Raw genomic sequence first — 20791 nt, 5'->3', positions numbered from 1 at the left:
GCGTGGATCAAGTAGCACACTGGTAGGGGGCGCCCACTCGTGGTGTAAGGTGTCTGGGAGATTCGCTGGGGAGGGGTCAGGTGGGAGTGCAAGGGGTGAAGGTGTAGAGTAAGAAGTTGTGGGGTCTGCTTGGGTGGAAGGCGTGGGGAGAGGGGGCAGAAAAAGAGGGGGGAGATCAGGTCACAGATGGGCGGGTCTGTGCTGCGTGTTATTAGTACGCAGCCCCTGTCCTTCTCTATGGGACTATGCGGCCATATGCCGCCCTACGCTCGCCCGTCCTGCACGTCAGTGCGGGTGTCCGTACTCGTACGCTGCCAGGATGGATCATGTCTTCGCCCGAGCCAGGAAACACGCACCCGTGTGGACCTTGCGCTTGGGGTGAGCGTAGGGTGGAATACGCAGCACGGAGCTGTACGTGCCGGCCTTTTCTAGTGTGAATGAGGGCTTAAAGTGTATTTCCACCTTTGTAGTCAAATTAGAAAACTCCGTTGTATGTTTGTTATGCATTCTCACTCACACACAGGAAATAAATACAAGATACAATGTTACAATTCAAGAGATGAACATAACAATGCTTACACTGATTCACTCATTCCCTCCAGTGCTCTCTAGAATTGTAACAATGTATCTGCTTACTAAGATGTATTTATTTCCTACGATCCTCAGCTCCATCGAGTGTCCATAATATGGCATTTTCCTCATTCACTCTGTTTTTTTATGAATAAACCCACTAAAGAAAGTTCGACCAAAAGAGAAATTACACTAAGTAGATTTGCTTTTGCCCCATTCTTACAATGGCTGGGTAACTCTTACAAAATTAATGTTCAGGTGAAACTCGAATAATTAGAATATCGTGCAAAAGTAATTGCAGTAAGTGCTGCAAAAAGGGGCCAAACCAAGTACTGAGTAAATATGCATGCTTGTGCTTTTCAGAGGTCCGATATTGTTCTATGTACAATCCTTGTTTTATTGATTGCATGTAATAATCTACTTTTTTGAGGTTGTGGATTTGGGGTTCTTGGGGTTTTCATGAGCTGTAAGCCATAATCATCACAATGATGACAAATCACGGCTTGAATTATCTTGCTTTGCATGTAATGAGTCTCTCTCATATATCAGTTTCACCGCATAAGTTGCATTAGTGAAATAAATGAACTTTGCACGATATTCTAATTATTCGAGTTTCACCTGTATATGCAGTTTCACTGGACAAATAAGCTATGCAGTTGTTATCAATAGACCCCTTAGTGTACGGGATACTGTTCTCCAATATCTCACAGAGAGAAGAATAAAGTTCCAAAAGGTGGAAGAATTGCCAATAAAAGGGGATTTTTTTCACAAATTTTTAATCCATATTTAGATCAATCTCCACAGGATATCTGGAGGGTTAAGTAGCAGTACCGTGCACCCTTAGCTGAGATATCATACCTATGAGGTGAGGCCCACACCTATGAAGATCAATATTAGGAATGAGTGAATCTGCCCGGGTTGGTATCTTGCTTGATTGGTCGATATTTACAAACTTTATAGTGTTCTGTATAGATGTCTATGAGGGGCGAATCTTATTATTCAGTTCTGGCTGCTTGTAGGGCTAATAAGCAAACAATGCGGAAACTTATAAATATCTGGAATTTATTGCATTGAAGTGGAGAACCCCAATCTCATCCTTGAATATAACCTGTTGTACACCTTAGCTAAAGAGAGAACACTTACTCTATATCTGTCCTTCCAGTTAATAGTTGTCGACTTGACCACATCTGCTTCCTACTTGACTGCAAGGATGTATATGACAGTGAAATGACCTCGGATGGCACCCTTGGATGGTTGGGAAGACTACAAGTCTAGATTCGGGTGACCCGACTCAGAGTATTGGCTGGATAATGTTTTTAATTTACACTTTCCTGAATTTCCACAAAGTTCCTCTATATTTGAGTAGAGGAACTTTGCCATATAAATCAGTGACAAATTGATAAATCAATAAAATCCTGACATAGGTTCCACCTCCACTTTTTTTTAAATGTCTGTGGTTCTTCTGTCCTGGCTTTATGTTAACCCATGCATGGTGTCTAGTCTAACATGTAGATACACCTTTCTATTCTGTAATGCAGAGACTGTAGGTGTCTGAAGAATGTATTGAAGTAAAGGGGTTGGATGGAACTGGGGAACAAATGAGAACGTCAGACGATAAACCAGCAATCTGCAGGATATATCGGAATCCATGCACGTAAAGCAGACCAGTCTGAGCGCCTCTGGTGGGTGGTGAGATTATAGTGGGAACATGCAACTGACACAAACATGTAACTGTTTAAAACAATGTGTCCAGGGTCGGAACAAAGTTCAATGGGTCCCATAGCAAAACCATTAAGGAATAATTAAGGTTTCTTTTTCTTTTATTAAAGCAAACACTCATGTGCATGCATGGATATTTTCAGTTCTATGTTTTTCTTGAGGCTTTTTCATAAGATATACTGCTGTGTGGCTGGTATGTGGGCACAGACCGTAGACATGCTGCAGATGTGACTGGAAACCTGTTGTAAGAGACAGCCAGAGACTACAAAACATGAGACCATTAGAGAATACTGCTATTATAGCCCCTTTACAAATCAATGCCCCCACACCTGGCTGCTGGTGTCCATGGGCCACACAGTAGCTCCAAAGGGCCGCATGTGGTCCTCATCAAGAACCAGGACCATAGAATAAGGAAGGTGACATTTATCAAAGCTCCTTTCTTACCCCTTGGGCTACTAATGGATATATTTACACTGGTGACCGCTATGGATCTTTCTATGACTTGTAAGTCCACCAAAGTTCCATCTCTCTCCAAACCATGAGCTTACAAAGGAGCCACTGCAATGCTGATTTCAACTGGTGGTTGGATCTGGTGTGACAGATAATTTCTGGTGCTTCCACCTGAATTGGATTTCATTCCTTTCCAAGGAAAGTTCTGTTTTCGAGGACCAACAACATTTAAAAATAAATATGATTTGTAGTATTTTTTATTGATGCATATGTGACTATTTAAATATGTGTGGACATAGATTGCACAGAAGGCCCAATCTTCAGGAATTTAGCTCAGACAATGATATCTTCAGGCTGCAGTAACAGATGGTGATATCATCATTGTCGTCTTCTTAAAGGAATAGTAGGCTCCTTTAGCAGAGGCCCAAACCAGACCAGTAGCGTACTCCTTGGTGGTACCATTTTGATATTTTCCATTCAGGTTGGCACCATGGCACTGGTTATACCAAAATGCACCATGATACATCTCAGCACAATTATGGACGGTGACATCTCTATCATTGTCATGCGTTGAAAAATTCATCCCAATGTGACCGGGCAGAGAATTCCCTGCAGGGAACAGAAGATGATTTGTTGGTTAGGAAGGTAAAACACAATTATCTGACATGTGATTGGCAGAAGATAAAGGAGGAATGACATTTGTTCCATTCTAATAAACAGGGACTGGTCATTCTTGGGGCATGCCAATATTAATCTTCTGGGGTGGGCTTATTTTACCAACTTTTTGGTAGAGTTGTGACTGACCTGCAGTGCAATCTTCTCTAACAGCTTGGCTGTTATATGGCAATCTCATAAATGTTTGTACATTTGCATTCAGAATTTATTTTTTTCTGTGCATAACAGCCACCTCACCTCAGGTGCTCACCTCAGGGAAGGCCACACAGCTGGACATGAAAAAAACTCTGCTTCTAGTTGACATTGATAGGTCCAGGACTTGTGTGTGTACATAATACCTTCTCATAAACCAACCAATATGCATCTTTATCTCATTGGTCCAAGGAATGGCCACCCTTGATAAGAAGACAAAGAGCATCCTAGAATAAGTCGTCCAGATGTCTATCGGGACCTATGTTGATGCTTTTAGTTCACATCAAAACTAGATTGTTCTCCATGCAAGTTAATGGGGACCTAGAAGCAGCTTCATGTAGCTTAGGACTTCTAATGCAGGTCAGAGGCACCTGTGGAGGAACTGAGATGCAACTCAGAAGCATCTCAAAGTGATCTCAAATGCATACCGAATGCACTGTAAGGTTTATGTACACTGAGTGGCCGGATTATTATGACCACCTGACGTTTGTAGGCAAATTAGCTATAATTTGGCGCTGAAGTTGCTAGAGGGCCAGACCATTATAAATAGGGAAGCAGGTTGGTTTCTGAAGATACAGGGAAACAACGCGATTTAACAGCCTTTGAACGCGGGATGATTGTTGGCGCTCGGAGCCATGGAGCGAGTATCAGCAAAACAGCAAAATTCCTTAAATGTTCAAGAGCAGCTGTTGTTAAAGTGTTTAAAGACCGGACTGTCAGCCGAAAATGTGGGTCTGAAGGTGCGAATTGTGGCCGTCAGCGACTAGTCAATGTTAGGGCAGAATGGGGGAGGGGCAGGACTGGTACAAGACAACAGAAGGGCAACAGCGCCGTGTCAGATTCCTCGCATCACCTTCCACCATCTCGTGGAGTCACGAGGCGGCCCAACGAAGTCATCTCGTGGCCCAATGAAGTACTGATGGGGTGGTCATAATAATCTGGCCACTCAGTGTATAGTCCCCAGCAATTTTTTGTTATAGCATTGAATGTTATTTGTTATATCTATTAAATCAGTGAAAAGATACCCATTGGTCCTGTTAGAAATCCTATGCTGCCCTGTGTCCTGTGCACTCTAAAATATTATCTCAAGCAGAGTTTCTTTTTAGCCCTGTGCAGTCCATCCATCAGTTCAATCACATCTACGTCCTAAATGATTTTTCATTATATTCCAGTAAATGGAAATCCTTGTGGTTGTGTCTGCCCTCTCTGTCTCTGTTCTCTTCTATAACATGATAAAACATTGCCCAAGTGACATGGAGACCGGTGGTTTTACAGGTGCAAAGCCCCGGGACCCGTTCCTAGATCCATAACAACAGAGAGTAATACAGATGATGATCAGCATGTGTTCTTAGTAGTTTATTGTATAAAGTAGTTTTCTTTGCACAATTTAGTCCTAGGGATCAATGTATGTAGGGAACTGCCTTATTGATTGTATTAAAAAATCTCAGATATAGGGTTACCAAGTAAACTCTATCCTGGTAGAGTGTTGATGTGATGAAACAAGACTTCAGTACTTCAAGATAGTAAGGGCCCGGCCATTTCTATGCATGTTTATGCATGTGCAGCAGCTTGCCAATAACTATACATTGGGGAGACCAAACTACTACTCATCAAATGGTTGGCCCAACACTTACATAGTTACATAGTTACATAGTATTTGGGGTTGAATAAAGACATACGTCCATCAAGTCCAACTTACGGTTGAACTTTGCAAGTCAGTACTCAGCAGTCTTCCTACGCCTTAAGAAAGCACATTCTTTTTTTTTGGGGAGGGAGGGGGGGCAATGAGGTACATTATACACAGAGAGGACAACGGGTTCACCAGAGGTGTAAAAGGGGCCACCTATGTCAAACTGGAACAACAATCTCTTCACAGGGGTGGGGGCGGGGGGAGGGCCTATAAAACCTTCTGTCACCCACCTATAATGCCATTTTAACTAGCAATCAGAAAACAGTTCACACTTTCAGCCATGTAACTCATGTCCTACACTTCATGGTATAATGGTGATCAATAATGTGAATTAGAGAGTGGTTTTACAAACTGTTATACCCCTGTATTGATCTTAGACATGAAACATCTGTCTTGATGCATTTCATGACACCAAGATGATTGAATTAAGGCGGCCGAGTTACCTATGTGGTTATAAATTCTGGTGTAAGTTCCTGACACTCATCTGAACTGAGGAAGACACTTGGATGGATGAATGATGGAATGACTTTATCTATGTGGCTTATTATTACTAACTGGTCCTTCTGAGTTGAGATGATGGAATGTCTCATCTGATACATCCATGATAACATACACCAGTCTATCTAACACTTGTAAGTATAGCTGGTGTGCTGTCTGGCCTAGTAGAAGTCAGTGATGTCTGTGACCTACAACTGCAGAAAGAATATGCAGAAAATATTCTGGTGGAGAGATACCACCCGACACTGACCCAGAAATGTGAGAAATACCGAATCTATGTGCAAGTTGAGGATCTAATAAAATAAAATTCAAATAAAGGTTTACTGCATACCAGCGGGTTTGTCTGGATAACCCTCTTTAAACCCTTCCAAGTATAGTTTGTAGCCATCTTCTTCTGGGTCAACCGCTAGACGAGAGAGGGCAAAGTCTTCATATGTCACAAAGCGATCAACGTCATCCCAATCCACCAAGGTGATTCTGAGGCGATAGGTCTTCTTCAGGGTCAGGAGGTAGATATTCTGCAGACCTGAAGTGGTGAAACATCAACTCTTTAAAAGTTCATGTGCATATATAACACCATATATCTAAATGTTACATAATTAGGAATGTACCCTCCACCCCCACCCCCACCAATCCGCTGAAGAATAATGTAGGAGGAACACGGAAAGAAAGAATTGTGAAGTAGAAGAAGACTAAAGCCTTTACCCAACCAGTACTCTCCATCCGCTCTTCCAAACCCGGCTTTATACTCTTTCCAACCTCGGTAAAAGCTCACTTTTCCATCAAACCTCTTCTGGAAGACCTGAAATTAGCAGAATAAGTCATCTTCATTTATTCAATCCTTCTGATATAATGTGTTCGTTATAAAATTGGTTTATCAGGGCGACATTAAAAAACATGATAAAAATAATTAGGACTATGATTAGTGGAAGAGTAGTGATTGCTGTTAAGGTTACTTACAGTCCAGGGTCCGTCTTTGGTGGTCATGTCACAGTACACAGCGATAGGATTTGAGTATTTTCCTCCAGGATATATCAGGTACACTCCATCTGCTTTTGCTCCTTGAGAGGCCACATCTGCACAGTCATGAGGGTAACAGGTCTCCGAACAAGTGAGAACTGAAAATATGGAGGACGGGGATAAGTCCAATACCTTGGCCAACATGGTCATCGTGCTGTCCGTCTATCTATCTCCAGCCCCCCCCACCCCTGCTGGATGAAGCCCCACCCCCACCAGAAGAAGCCCCACCCTAACCTGTCCCCAAGCTAGTGTAAAGGAGGTAGGGAGGAGCCTCCCTGTCCTTCACTTGCTCCTCACTGCTAAGGTGCTCCCTCCATAACAGGTTACACAGTGAGGAGAATTTCCCTGCTGTGTAACCTGTTAGATGCCGATCATAATTCTAGATGAGGCTCTGCCTCCCTTGACCACACTTCCCTGGTATCTATCTATCCTCTTATCCATCCAGCAGCAGATGTAACCATCTATTCCTTATCTGACTATGGTTCCTCACCAATGGCTCTGGAGGAATTCTCTTCTTGAAAGCCAACCATACTATCTACAATATCAATATCTTTCTGTCTAGCATTCCATCTCCATCCATCTCAATATTTCTTCTCCTGTAGCTGGTTTCAGCACAATGTCTTTAGTTCGGTTGGAGTTATGTTTCTCTATAGTAGATTTCGGTAGGTGCACATTGGATATATTTTTTTTCACTTACCTTCTTCTTGGTTCTTTGGCACTTGGCTGGCACCCTGACATCCTCTCTGATTGACCAGGAACAGGGTGAGGATGGTGAGAGTGATCCACATGGTCTGCCTGATGAAGAAGGACCTGTTTAGTGTTCCGCAGTGAAATTAACAGTTTTTACCTTCAGCACAATTCCATCAGATTCCATCAGATTCTATCAGATTTGTCCTCCAATTTCACCCCGTGGACTGCAGACTTTACAACAAAACTAGGGGGACGGTCTCAGCGAGCATTAAAATGGACAAGCGACAAGGTAAGCTGCATATAAAAAATCCTGCGTGCTATTCTGTTGTATGAAAAAAGGCCACACACGTATGGTTACTTATCACTGGGACCTGTATTCCAAGCACCTGCATATGGAGATGTATATGGCAGCCAGTGTGTAGACTTCTACGTATGCATACAGAGTACACATGCTCAGTACAATCTCCTCCATGTACACTTCACTGAGGCTTTTTGCAAATGAAAGATTATTACAGTCCACTATAACGATACTTGTGTACACTTGATGTGGCTTTATTCCTACATGGTACACCTTCACAGGATATATCACTCCTTCTCCAGCACTTGTTGGAGATATAACACTGATGTTAGTTGTCTGCTTCGCATCTTCTGGACTTGCCTTAAACTCAAAGGTTTTGGCACATTGTGCAGGATATCATTTCTAAAATTGCAAAGCGTCCTCTCTCGGTACCGTGTTTCCCCGAAAATAAGACACACTAGGTCTTATTTTCGGGGTAGGTCTTATTATTCTTTTTTTTTATGTACAACAATCCACACTTATTCATGTATTCATGTACAAAAATAGGGTGATCAGGGCAATCAGGGGTGCCGTACCTTTCCAAGAGCAATTTGCTAACCAATCGCTGGCCAGAATGAGCGAAGAGCACTTTCACTATAGATTCCTCACAAGCGGAGTGCATTTGGCATCACTCCGCCTGTGACAGGAGCCGGCGCTATAGAGGAGGCATCGGCTTATGCGGCTTTGCTCCATCCGATGCCACCACGCTTCCTCTAGTGCCGGCTTCGTTGGCACCGCTGATTCTCTCCCGCGGCTCTTCAAGTTCCCCCTTATGCCACTGCTGGCCCCGGGAATGGTCACAACTGGGTCTTATTTTCAGGGTAGGTCTTATATTTTAGCAATTCCCAAAAATAGTACTAGGTCTTATTTTCGGGGAAACACGGTAGATCCTACACACTTCCTCCTCGGTCCTACCATCCCAGGACTTGGCATTAATAGTACACAGACTTATCGCCCATGTCCTCACAGCAGCAAGGTGCTTGATAGCCCTGAGGTAGAAACCACTATTTCTGTTATTTATTATAAAAATAGTAAAGGAAACAATTATAAATAAAACTGAAAAAAAAATTGTTAACAGCGCTTATCTAGACACAAAAACAACAGAAAAAAAAATATTACATTTTTAATTTAGGAATGCCAGGGCCGAGTTGATTGGGATGCTAGAGTGTTTATGGCATAGCAAACCACACTTGTTAGTAAATTCCACGTGATTTGTAAAATCAATCAAATTAAAAATATTTTAGAAATGAATAATGGTGAAATAATAATAATTTTTGATGTACATCACTGTAAAATACTTTCAAAAAATACAAACACAAATAATAATAATAATGATAATAATAATAATACAAAAATACTATTACTACTACAGCTACAACTACTAATAATAATAATACAAATAATACTAATAATATTTGATGCATTTCACTGTATTATACGTAAATAATAATAATAGCCATTCTCATACCTAATACAATGTATCTGGGGCTCTATTGGTTGGTCGGGCTTACTGGTTCTCTCCTGGGATGATACCACACAGGTCCTCTTGTGTCTTATATATACTATGGGATTCCATGTTGCTCAATGTCCTAAAGATGTCTTATTAAGCAGAATCTCACGGATGTAGTGATGTAACATATCCATTTCCTGGGTGCAGAATCTTACGTCATGTTCTGTTCATGTTTTCTTGGACATCAGTGTCCGTCCTCGAGTTTAACTTCCCTTTCATTTAAAAAAAGAAAAAACTATTAAACTGCAATTAAAATCCCTTATAATGTAAGTGTAAGATTTAATTTTCATCTTTTTTTCCTCCTTGTCTGTGATGCTAGCCCACTTTGACTCCTTCTGCCTGTAAAAACAACCTACTGTCATTTGTTTGTCTTCAGTTTCCCAGTAAAAGGAAATCTAAAGAGCCAAAATAAAATATATATTTCAGGTTACCAGTCCTTAGATGTGGTGGCTGCATTAGTTTTCATTTTTTTTTAGACTGTTTTCATTTATTTTCACCTGGTAATCCTGTGAATCACACATTTCCTATCTGTATGGCTACGCTCACTCCTGCACTGTATCTATGGAGCCAATCATGGCTAGGCTAGACTTAAAAAATTTCTTCCTCTTTAATATATCCAATACATGGGGGTGGGTAGAGTAGTAGTTTATAGAAGAAATGTCTCTTGTCTAACCTCCTAATGTCTATGTCTCAGGATATATAAGTTGCAGTAAATGACGCTGAGAACATTACTTACTGAAGTGTGAATGCCTTGTGTTTCGAGATCAGCACTTGGGGGTCAGTATTAATGCTTAGGAAGTTGTATTTTTCTTTTTTGTGGGCTTTAGAGGAGAAGTTATGGAAGCTCAAAATCTTTAAAAGGGAACCTCTGCCCATTCTCAGGGTTCTGCCCTCATCGAGTAGTTGGGCCAGAAGCCAAGTGCTATTGATGACACAGAGTATGTAAAGATCTTTTATAGAGAAAAAAAGCTACATAGAGCATGCAGCATAGTGTAGCAACTTATTTACTCAAGAAAACAAAGTAATCCATCCACAAAGACAGCCAAATAGAGCCGAAGACAGCCACAGAGAGGCAAAGAGAGGCAAAGATAGCCAAAGACAGCCAATGAGTGTCAAAGAAAGCCAAAAGACAGCCATGGACAGCCAATGAGAGCCAAAGACAGCCAACGAGAGACAAGGAGAGTCAAAGACAGCCAAAGATAGCCAAAGGGAGGGAAATACAGCCAACTCGACCCAAAGAGAGGCAAAGATAGCCAAAGATAGGCAAAGAGAGCCAAAGAAAGGCAAAGACAGCCAATGAGAGCCAGAGACAGCCAATGAGAGCCAGAGACAGCCAATGAGAGCCAAAGAGAGGCAAAGACAGACAAAGAGAGGCAAAGACAGCCAACGAGAGCCAAAGAGAGGCATAGACAGCCAACAAGACCCAAAGAGAGGCAAAGAGAGGCAAAGATAGCCAAAGAAAGCTAAACACAGCCAATGAGAGGCAAAGACAGCTCTCGAGAAGCATAGACAGTCAAAGACAGCCAAAGAAAGCCAAAGATAGCCAACAAGAGCCAAAGAGAGGCAAATACAGCCAAAGAGACCCAAGGAGAGGCAAAGACACAGCTCTTACATTAAAAGGGATTTTAATTGCAGTTTAATTGTTTTTTCTTTTTTTAAATGAAAGGGAAGTTAAACTGATGTCCAAGAAAACATGAACAGAACATGGACATGACATAAGATTCTGCACCCAGGAAATGGATATGTTACATCACTACATCCGTGAGATTCTGCTTAATAAGACATCTTTAGGACATTGAGCAACATGGAATCCCATAGTATATATAAGACACAAGAGGACCTGTGTGGTATCATCCCAGGAGAGAGCCAGGAACTCCGACCAACCAATAGAGCCCCAGATACATTGTATTGGGTATGAGAATGGCTATTACAGTGATGTACATCAAATATTATTATTATTATTTCACCATTATTCATCGCATTTTTTATTTGTATTTTTTAAAAATGTTATTAATTTTACAAATCACATAGGACTTCTTCAGGGTTAGGAGGTGAATATTCTGTAGACCTGAAATAGAAAAAACTATGAGCAGTTAACCTGAGAAATGTGATCCGAAAATACATAGAGGAGACGCAGTCTAGAAACCTGTCCAGGGCTTTGATGTATCTTCCTGGAAATGCATGACTACACAGGTGTGAATTTCTTTGGCAGAAGATACATTATATGGCCAAAATGATATATATTATTTTTTCCACTTGGGAAGAAATGTAAAAATATCTGGTACTTCTCCGCAGGGCCGAATTTATTCTCTCTGCTGCCCCAAAGCCAGGTTCCTCAATGCGACCCCCCTTGCTGCCAACCCCCCACCTCCCCCCTCCATGGAGAATGGCAGACCTATAGGACCTATGCATACAAGTGATCTCAACGACTTCGCCAAGATAACTTGTACTAAAAAAGGGGAGGCTTCCCCGCTGTACATTTAGCTCTGCTTGCCCAAAGCAGGGCTAAATGTATAAAAACAACTACCCGCCCGGCGCCTGAAATTGCATCCCCTGGGCATTGGGAGATAGGAATTCCACACCCCTGCTGCCCCTCTATTCCCTGCTGGCCCAAGGCCGGGCCTCGGTTGGCCTTGTGGGAAATCCGGCCCTGCTTCTCGGTATGGGTAGCAGATGACTCCCTGCCCTTATGTAGCAGGTCAGCTCTGGTGCTTGGTGATTGTCCCCTGGGGGTGGGGAGAGAGTCATTGGACACGTGTAAGCTCCAAGTGGTGGAGTTGTTGGTCAATAAACATGAATAGCAGTCATGTGATTGATTGATTGATTGATTTATTGATTTATTTATACAAGTATCTGGATTGTACTGATACAGATTCTACTGTTGTTACATTGATGACACAAGCGGCACCATCTTATAACCTCTGCCCAGATAGAACTGTCTTCAGGCTGCCGGCACAGATGGTGCTATCTTCATCACCGTCTTCTTAAAGGAGTAGTAGTATCCTTTAGCAGTTTTCCAGACCAGACCAGTAATGTACTCAGTGGCGGCAGCTTTATGATATTTCCCATTTAGGTTGGAGCTGTAGCAATCGCTGTACCAGAATGCACCATAGCAACTCTGTGCACAATTGCTGCTCCATATATCTCTGTCATAGTCATAGGTGGAAAATTTCATACCAACGTGCTCGGCCAGTGAATCTCCTGCAGACAGAAAGGCAACATTTAAAAAAAACACATTTAAAGGGGCGGAGTGATCCTGTCTCAAATCGAGTAAGTTCCAGGTGATCATGTGATGAAAAAATATGTAAACTTCTCTTTGGTGCAAATTGAGAGTCACGATGGTCAGCAGATGTAGAGATACAGGCAAGTCTGAGGCTTATCTATGTGTGGCAGCCCAATGCCCTGTATAGTGGAGGCCAACACACAACCCACATACCTTACATTGTGGTGCGCTGAGTCGTAAAACCATCCATGTGCATTTTCCTGTCCGTTACATAACACTTGGTAATGTACAATGTAACCAGGGGTGTAACCAGAATTTACAGGGCCCCATAGAAAAATTTGATATGGGGCCCCCTCAAACCGCCCTCCTACCAACAAAAAAAAACTACCTCCAGAACACATTCCCGTGCCTGCGCCGTCTCCATCTCCTTCTCTTCAGCTCTCTTCCTGCTGGCTTTGATGTGATCAGATCACTCTGTCACTCACTGCTGCAGAGCCCACCCTAGACCACGCACAGCCCACCGGACACCCTGCAGAGCCCACCTGACACCCTGCAGAGCCCACCTGAGACCCCACACAGCCCACCTGAGAGTGACCCTGCAGATCCCACCTGAAACCCCACTGAGCCCACCTGAGACCCTGCAGAGCCCACCTGAAACCCCACTGAGCCCACCTGAGACCCTGCAGAGCCCACCTGAAACCCCTCTGAGCCCACCTGAGACCCTGCACATCCCACCTGAGACCCAGCACATACCATAGACCCTGCAGAGCCCACCTGAAACCCCAATGAGCACACCTGAGACCCAGCAGAGCCCACCTGAGGCCCCCACACAGCCTACCACAGTGTCCACCTAAGACCCCGCACATATCAGAGACCCTGCACACCCCACCTGAGAGTGACCCTGCAGAGCCCACCATAAACCCTGCAGAGCCCACCTGAGACCCCGCAGAGCTCACCTGAGACCCTGCACATACCAGAGACCCTGCAGAGCCCACCATAGACTCTCCCTGGGTCCCTTTCCCTGCACTCCTTTTACTTGTGGGCCTGCCTCCCTTTGAAGGAGTGGTTTGGGATTAGGACCCCAGTCAGGTTTTAATGCTATTCGTGGCTCGATTAGAGACACTTCCCCTCCCTAATTATCCTGGTGATAATGGTTTTACCAGAGAGGAAGTGAGGGGAAATCTGCACCAGGGACACAAAAATAAGAAGCTGTCAGGGGCTCTAGCCCTTACTCTACTACAAACTAAATCTAAGGGTTAGATATTAGATATTAGAGCTTGTGCCCATACTGTGGTGCCTACTCCTCTATTTGCCATGTCTGAGCTGGGTGGTCAGAGGGACAGGAAGGTAAAAGAAACCCCCCAAAGACACAGAGAGGATGACACATATTTTTTAATACAGTGAGAAGGTTTAGAATGTCTGTGGGGCTCGATGTCTGTCCTGGAGGCAATACTTCAATTTCATTCAAAAAGAAACAGAGACAGTAATAAACCCATGACAGAGGGTCTAATTGTATATCGGATGATGTAAAAAGAACACACTCCATGCAACCTGGTAGATGGTGCATCTCAATAATGGTTGAGCCTCATGTGAGGAAACGGTAACAATGTACAATGTGAACATAATAAAGATATTTTCCATACCGATAGGTTTGTCCGGATCACCCTCTGTAAACCCCTCGATGTGCAGTTTGTAGCCGTCTTCTTCGGGGTTGATGGCCAGATGGGACAGAGAGAAGTTTTCATAGGTCACATAACTAGCAACATTGTCCCAATCCTCCAGGTCAATTCTGAGACGATAGGACTTCCTCAGGGTTAGGAGGTGGATATGCTGAAGACCTGAAGAAGAAAAACTGCGAGGAGTTAACCTGAGAAATATGGTCTGAAAACATATAGGTGTGACCCAGTCTACCTGTCCAGGGCTTTGATGTATCATCCAGGAAATACATGACTACACAGGTGTGCTTTTATAGGTTGAAGATACATTATATGGCCAAAATAAGGTGGAACATCTCACAATGATGGTGTTTAGGTGTTTCCAGTAGAGGTGCTTCTAATGCTACAGCATACAAAGACATTTTAGACAATTGTGAGAACAGTTTACGGAAGGTCCTATTGGGTTCCAGCGTGCCTGGGCATGACCTGTATACAAATCCAGCTCCATAAAGACATGGTTTGACCAATCTAGTGTGGAGGAACTCGAGTGGTCACACAAAGTGCTGACCTCAACCCTGTTGAACTCCTTTGCTGAGGAATAGGACGACCAATATCGAGCCAGGTCTTCTCATCCAACATCTGTAACTGACTTCACAAATGCTCTTTTGGCTGAATGGACACAAATTCCCACAGGCACACTCCAAAATCTTGAGGAAAGCCTTCTCAGAAGAGTTGAGGCTGTGATAACTGCAAAGGGGGTGGGGGGGTGAGGGGGGGGTCATCAAGTTCATATTAATGACCATGGTTTTGGAACATCCCCATTCCAAAACCATGGCTATTATTATGAACCTGATTTTCCACCCTTTGCAGTTATCACAGCATCCACCCTTCCAGCAAACTCATATAGGTGTGATGGTCAGGTGTCCACAAACGTTTGACCATGTAGTCTAACATAGTAGAGTAAAGGCACTAAATTCAATATGTATGATTTTGTAGGCCAAAGATTCCCAACGCCACCCAGTTGTGTCTGTGCAATGTTATTGTGCATGGCCCTGATCTCCAGGAAATAATACTCGCTATGAGATGTAGATCTAAGGTCTACATCTTTTGTCTACTTATCTGTGTGAGATGATTTATGTTGCACTTAAAGGAACATTAAAGATTAAGTCTGAAGTTTTTACCCAACCAGTACTCTCCATCCGCTCTTCCAATCCCGGCTTTATACTCTTTCCAACCTTGATAAAAGTTTACAGTTCCATCAAACCTCTTCTGGAAGACCTGTAAATACAGAATTTCCATGTTAAAGGACAGTCTGGTGCTTGTCAAGCCAAAAGTTTTTCCTGCTATTCAGGGCTCATTTAGAAAGATTTCCTCTCACTTCCTCTCTGGATGACAACCACTTCACCAGACAGGAAGTGAGAGGAAATCTACAACAGGGACAGAAATAAAAATCTGACCAGGGTTTCTAGCCTTTGTCTACTCCAGTAAAGAAAATAATGTTTATCTCTGTCTGTGCTGCTGTTGGAGAACTCAACTTACTTCCTATCTGGGAAATTGCTGTCAGCAGAATAAGAAGTGAGTTTCACTCCTTCTCCATTCTGTAAAAAAAAAAAGTCTTGGCTGGACACGCACTGATTCTTTTCATATGGTATTGTCACACTCACATTCTCCCTGATCCAGCGCCGGGTTTCTTCTCCAGTCTGCAGCCGCCGTCACTTCCATGTTTTACAAGTCTCCTTTTTTGGTACAGCTATAAACTATGAAGTGCAAGTGGCTCAATGTTTGAGCAAAGCATCACTATGCCTAAACTGAGCTCCCTCCTGCTACAAGCTTACCTGTGCTCTTCTTGCCTGGCCTCAGTGATCTGTGTCCTCCAAGCCTCCCCTGCTGCCAGTGTCCACAAATACCTTGGTCCCTTATGTGTTCTAGTGTCTATGTGCCTCCATACCCCCAGCACACACCTGTGCACCATGTGAACCCATAGTGTTCCTGCACATCCTGCGTCAAGCAGTAACCCTGGGGCATTCAGTTTCTCACCCCAGTGACCCCAGAGCCTCCTGTTTCCCCAGTGACCACCAAGCCTCCTGTGTTACTCAGTGACCCTAGAGCATCCTGTGTCCCAGTGACCTCGGAGCCTCTTGTGTTATTCAGTGACCCGGAGCCTCCAGCGTTACCCAGTTATCACAGAACCTTCTGTTTTACCCTGTGACCCCTGAGCATCCTGTGTCCCCAGTGAACCCAGAGTCTCCTGTGTTACTCAGTGACCCCTGAGCATCCTGTGTCCCCAGTGAACCCAGAGTCTCCTGTGTTACCCAGTGATCCCAGAGCCTCCAGTGTTATATAGTGACCTCAGAGCTTCCAATATTACCCAGTGACCCCAGCGCCTCATATGTTACTCAGTGACCTCTGAGCATCCTGAACCCGGAGCCTCCTATGTTACTCTGTGATCTCAGAGTCTCCTGTTACTCAGTGACCCCAGAGCCTCCGGTGTTACCCAGTGACCCCAGATCCTTCTGTGTTACTCAGTGACCCCTAAGCATCTCACGTTCACCAGTGATTCCTATGCACCCCATGACCCCCGTGCACCTCGTAGCATCCTGTTATTATCCTGTGACTCCAGTGCACACCTTTGTCTCCATGCAGCCTCAACTATGCTCCTCTAATCCCCTTGAGTGTCTCTCTTTTACAGGATATGGACCTCAGTCTGTGACATTTATCACTTGATCATCTCATTAGGATAATAATTGGCAAAGTCTTAATACATTTCATGGTGGTTGGTTGAAGCTTACTGGGTTACCCATATGGATAACCATAAGCATGTTCAACATGAGAGAACAAGTCCTGCTGAGTGTGAAGAACCACCACAAGCTATACCATGACCGGGATAAACGAGAACCTTCACAGACATAAAACAAAGTCAACACATTTCAGTGTAGTGGAGAGGATGATAATGGTTAGGATCAGAGTTGGGTGATCGAGTACTCACAGTCCAGGGTCCATCTTTTCCAGTCATATCACAGTACACAGGTATGGGGGTGGGGAGTCCCCTGGGGTAGATGAGATATACTCCATCTGTCTTCAGACCTTGAGCCGACACCTCGGAGCAGTCATGGGGGCGACCACTATCGGAATAACTATTAACTGGAAACAGAAGATGCAAGAAGCATTGAAGTAGACCTGAACTCAAAAGTGAAGACTTGCGGTGTTATATGGAGCATTAGTAACATGTATTGTGCCTGAGCAGAAACTTCTGAATTACAGAAAGCTCTTCCTGGTGTGACATTTTTGGCTTTACATACACTTTAAATAATATTCCCTGTGAGATATTGTTGGGGCTTCATCTATAATTATGAAATGTAATAGGAAAAACTAAAGTTTTTGGTTTTTTTGGAGATCATACACAGGGTTATTCACAAAAGGATGAAGAGTTTGGAGAAGGCAGGAGAAGGGAACAATCTAGGACAATATAGCTGAGCTGGAAAGTGAGCTGAACTGGAGAATTTTTCCAAATCAGCTATGTTGTCCTAGATTGTTCAGTTCTCCTGCCTTCTCCAAACTCTTCACCCTTTTGTGAATAAGCCTGATAGTCTAATTGAAATCTGAAGATGGTCAACTTTTAAAGCAAATATAAATATATAGCTTAAAGAGGAACTTTGCCCACATCTGCAAAATAACAACAAAGACACCTTTAGAAATGTTCAGTGATGACAATCTACAAACAGATACTTGCCGGCTAGATCATTGCCGGCTTTTTATTCTTTGCATACCTTGGTTTTCTTTTCATCTCCAGTCTTCTCACAGTGGTAATTTTTTACTAAGGGCAGATTAGTCCATCTCCCTTTACTTCTTGGAACTCTGGCACATGTGACCAGGACATGTTACCATACACACCATCTCAAGGAAGGAAAATGTCTCTCCCTGAGATCTACTGAGATTACAGATGAGATTTTCCCAGCAATGCTCTGCTGATGTAACACTCCCAGGATGCAACGTTTGTCCACAATTACATAGTTTGTGCCAAAATGGACCAGGAAGTAGAAAACAAATTGTAAGTATTAAAAACATCTGTTTACTTGAATAATGAATGTGAGATGATTTCCTATCAGCATGCAGAGCTGTATGTGTATGCTGATTTTTAGTCAAAGGGGGTAAAGGTCCACTTTAACATACTGTTATCTTGGTTCCTTGGCACCTCTTCGGCAGCATGGCATCCATGTATAATGAGGAACAGAGTCAAGGGGGTGAGAGAGATCCACATCTTCCACCTGGTGAGAAAAGACATGCTTAGTATTTTCTTTCCCAGAGTCTGATAGCAGACTACAAGTCTCAGCAGTCTCTGTCTCTTTCTTTTAAAAAAATGGAAGTCTTGGTCAACCGACTGCAAAAACTACTTTATATCCTTTAGCTATTGTCAAACACAAACCCCGGAGATGAGAGGGACAGCTAGCTCTGCCCTCCTTCTCCCACCTCTTGTCTTGTGACTCTCGGCCACCTATAGCAGCCAAGAGCCAAGTGTGCGGACATACTCTGCTGACATGCGTCCATTGTAATGACAGCCAAAATGAACATGTACAAGTCTAAAAACTCACCCAAAACACGGCACAGTTTCCGTTAAACTTGTGTTTTGCAACTTACACGAGACTGTACGAGTCAGATGGTATGTCGGGTTGTGTCCGGGCTTTCGGGCTTGACAGTTGCTGTGCTAAAACACATGTTATATATACAGTGCGATCCTGTATGTCACAATAGGACTTTGGTTGGGTCACCACACCCCAAGAAAACGCATCCTTTCCCTGTGACTTCCCTGTTCCGTGTCCTGTTTACTCTGATGTGCATATGAAAGGACTAAAATCAGAATTACAATTATTTAAAAATAAATTAATTTATTTATTGATCAACAATGGAATTCTTCATGCCAACCAGCCCACAGAGAAGCACCAGAATACAAGGAACATCATACAAATTGCCAGCCCAATGGTACCTTAGTTGACCTGCTTTGGGCCCAACAACAATGATTGGGCCCTGGGCAGCTGCCCCTTTTGCCCTGCGTTAAAGACGGCCCTGACCTTAGTCCCAGTAAGCTACATAGACTATATCCTTCTGCTTCAGCTTTGTGCTGGAAATGCTCCAATGAGAAAGAAACTACCTTCTACATATGGTGGGAATGTGACAGAAATTAATCCTTTTTGGGATTCATTCGCAGAAACATTGGCCAACATTTCAGGCAATACTATTACACTAATCCCATAACTTTGTCTCCTACATTTAAGAGACCAACTCACTGAAATATAAGAATATCTCCTACTCAGCTGCAAATAAATTCCACAAAGGTCTTCATCTGCTTCCACTGGAAATCCTAGCCCTCACCCTACTGGACAGGGTCAGCCAAACCAACTCTTTTTTGTAAGATGAAAGAGGAAAGAACCATTGCCTCAGACACAATCACAAACTTTCTGTCCACCTGGTTGGCTTGGGCTCTCTTCTGTGTTCAAATGCAAATCATTCATAGGATGTTGCTGATGTCCTGACTATCAGCCTCACCTCCCTCCATTACTGCTATCTCCCACTGCAGACCCCACACATAATCCTGTATGTTCTAATGAGCAACATGCTTAGGAACCCACCCAAGGCACGTCCTCCATCTACCTAAATTCCATTCCCTTCCAACTATTGTTTTAGTGTTGACAGGCAAGTGATTGGATAAATATATTAATGTCTTCTCCACTGCAGCTGCCTTCTGTTCTGTACCAGGTAAAACAGCACAAAGTATTGTTCATCAGAAGGCCATGTGACAGGGTGACAACACAGCAACAGAGCATTGTCACTCAATAACAGGAAGTGTCTAAACAAGCAGCCTTATGGCAGTGTAGCGCTCACACCCGAAGGAGGGACAGAATGCCCCGTTCATTTCTAGTCTGTCTAGGGTATGATCTTCAGCTGCCCACCCATTAGCACTAACCGCCCTTCTTCTGGTGCCCATAAACTGATGTCCACTCCAGTAGTAAAATGCTGAATAACCTTTTATGAAACATCTTCACTGGGGGAGAGGTTATGGGGGTTCTAAGTGTCCAGGGGTAACCAACAGGCACTCCAGACTCACCAGACTTTGTATATATATATCAGTGTAGATCCACTTGGGAGACAGCGGACAGCGACTGATGTAGCAGCTAGACAGGAGGGATACAGATCCTCAAGCAGGAAGGACACCGACCATGCTCCTGAACTCCTCTTAGTTCCAGGGCACTTCAAGAGCCTGCATTGGTCCTGGTTCTCTTGCTCTATCAGCATCACAGGCCTCCTCCATGTTGGAGGCCTCAGGGAAACCTTTCACTCACACCAGCCCATGCCCATCCCCCGGCCTAGCCTGGGGGGCAGGCTGAACAGCACCCAGCCCCAATCCATGGCTGGTCTTGGCTAGTCTGAGCACATGGCAAATCCCACCAATATATGTACCCTATCCCAGCATGCAACGTTTCGGGGTCACACAGGATCCCCTTCATCAGGCAGAACTTGTTCTGCCTGATGAAGGGGATCCTGTGTGACCCCGAAACGTTGCATCCTG

At 43.6% G+C, this 20791-nt stretch overlaps 3 protein-coding genes across 3 annotated transcripts in view; all 3 read right to left on the bottom strand.

Annotated features, from left to right (window-relative positions):
• LOC108800673 (microfibril-associated glycoprotein 4-like) overlaps positions 1–20791 on the bottom strand; it is a 68213-nt gene that overhangs the window by 17722 nt on the left and 29700 nt on the right. The gene's annotated exons all lie outside the window — the stretch shown is intronic.
• LOC108800668 (microfibril-associated glycoprotein 4-like) lies at positions 3089–7602 on the bottom strand. Its single transcript, XM_018572661.1, has 5 exons — positions 7512–7602; positions 6755–6912; positions 6500–6596; positions 6126–6320; positions 3089–3348 (listed from the first exon to the last, which is right to left on the bottom strand). Exons 1-5 carry the CDS (start codon positions 7600–7602, stop codon positions 3089–3091), a joined length of 801 nt encoding a protein of 266 aa, XP_018428163.1.
• Positions 12293–20791, bottom strand: part of LOC108800667 (microfibril-associated glycoprotein 4-like) — a 14354-nt gene continuing 5855 nt past the window's right edge. Inside the window, exons 3-8 of the mRNA XM_018572660.1 lie at positions 18819–18931; positions 18400–18494; positions 17216–17370; positions 15411–15507; positions 14238–14412; positions 12293–12560 (exon numbers count right to left, since the gene is read on the bottom strand). Of these exons, the coding sequence (XP_018428162.1) occupies positions 12293–12560; positions 14238–14412; positions 15411–15507; positions 17216–17370; positions 18400–18494; positions 18819–18931 (903 nt within the window). The remainder of the gene's footprint in view (positions 12561–14237; positions 14413–15410; positions 15508–17215; positions 17371–18399; positions 18495–18818; positions 18932–20791) is intronic.

The sequence above is a fragment of the Nanorana parkeri genome, unplaced genomic scaffold (assembly GCF_000935625.1).
Source record: "Nanorana parkeri isolate BGI_ZX_2015 unplaced genomic scaffold, ASM93562v1 scaffold2095, whole genome shotgun sequence".
In the NCBI taxonomy this organism is placed as follows: Eukaryota; Metazoa; Chordata; class Amphibia; order Anura; family Dicroglossidae; genus Nanorana; species Nanorana parkeri.
Note: the sequence above shows the minus strand (reverse complement) of the source record. Positions and strands in the feature narration are given on the sequence as shown.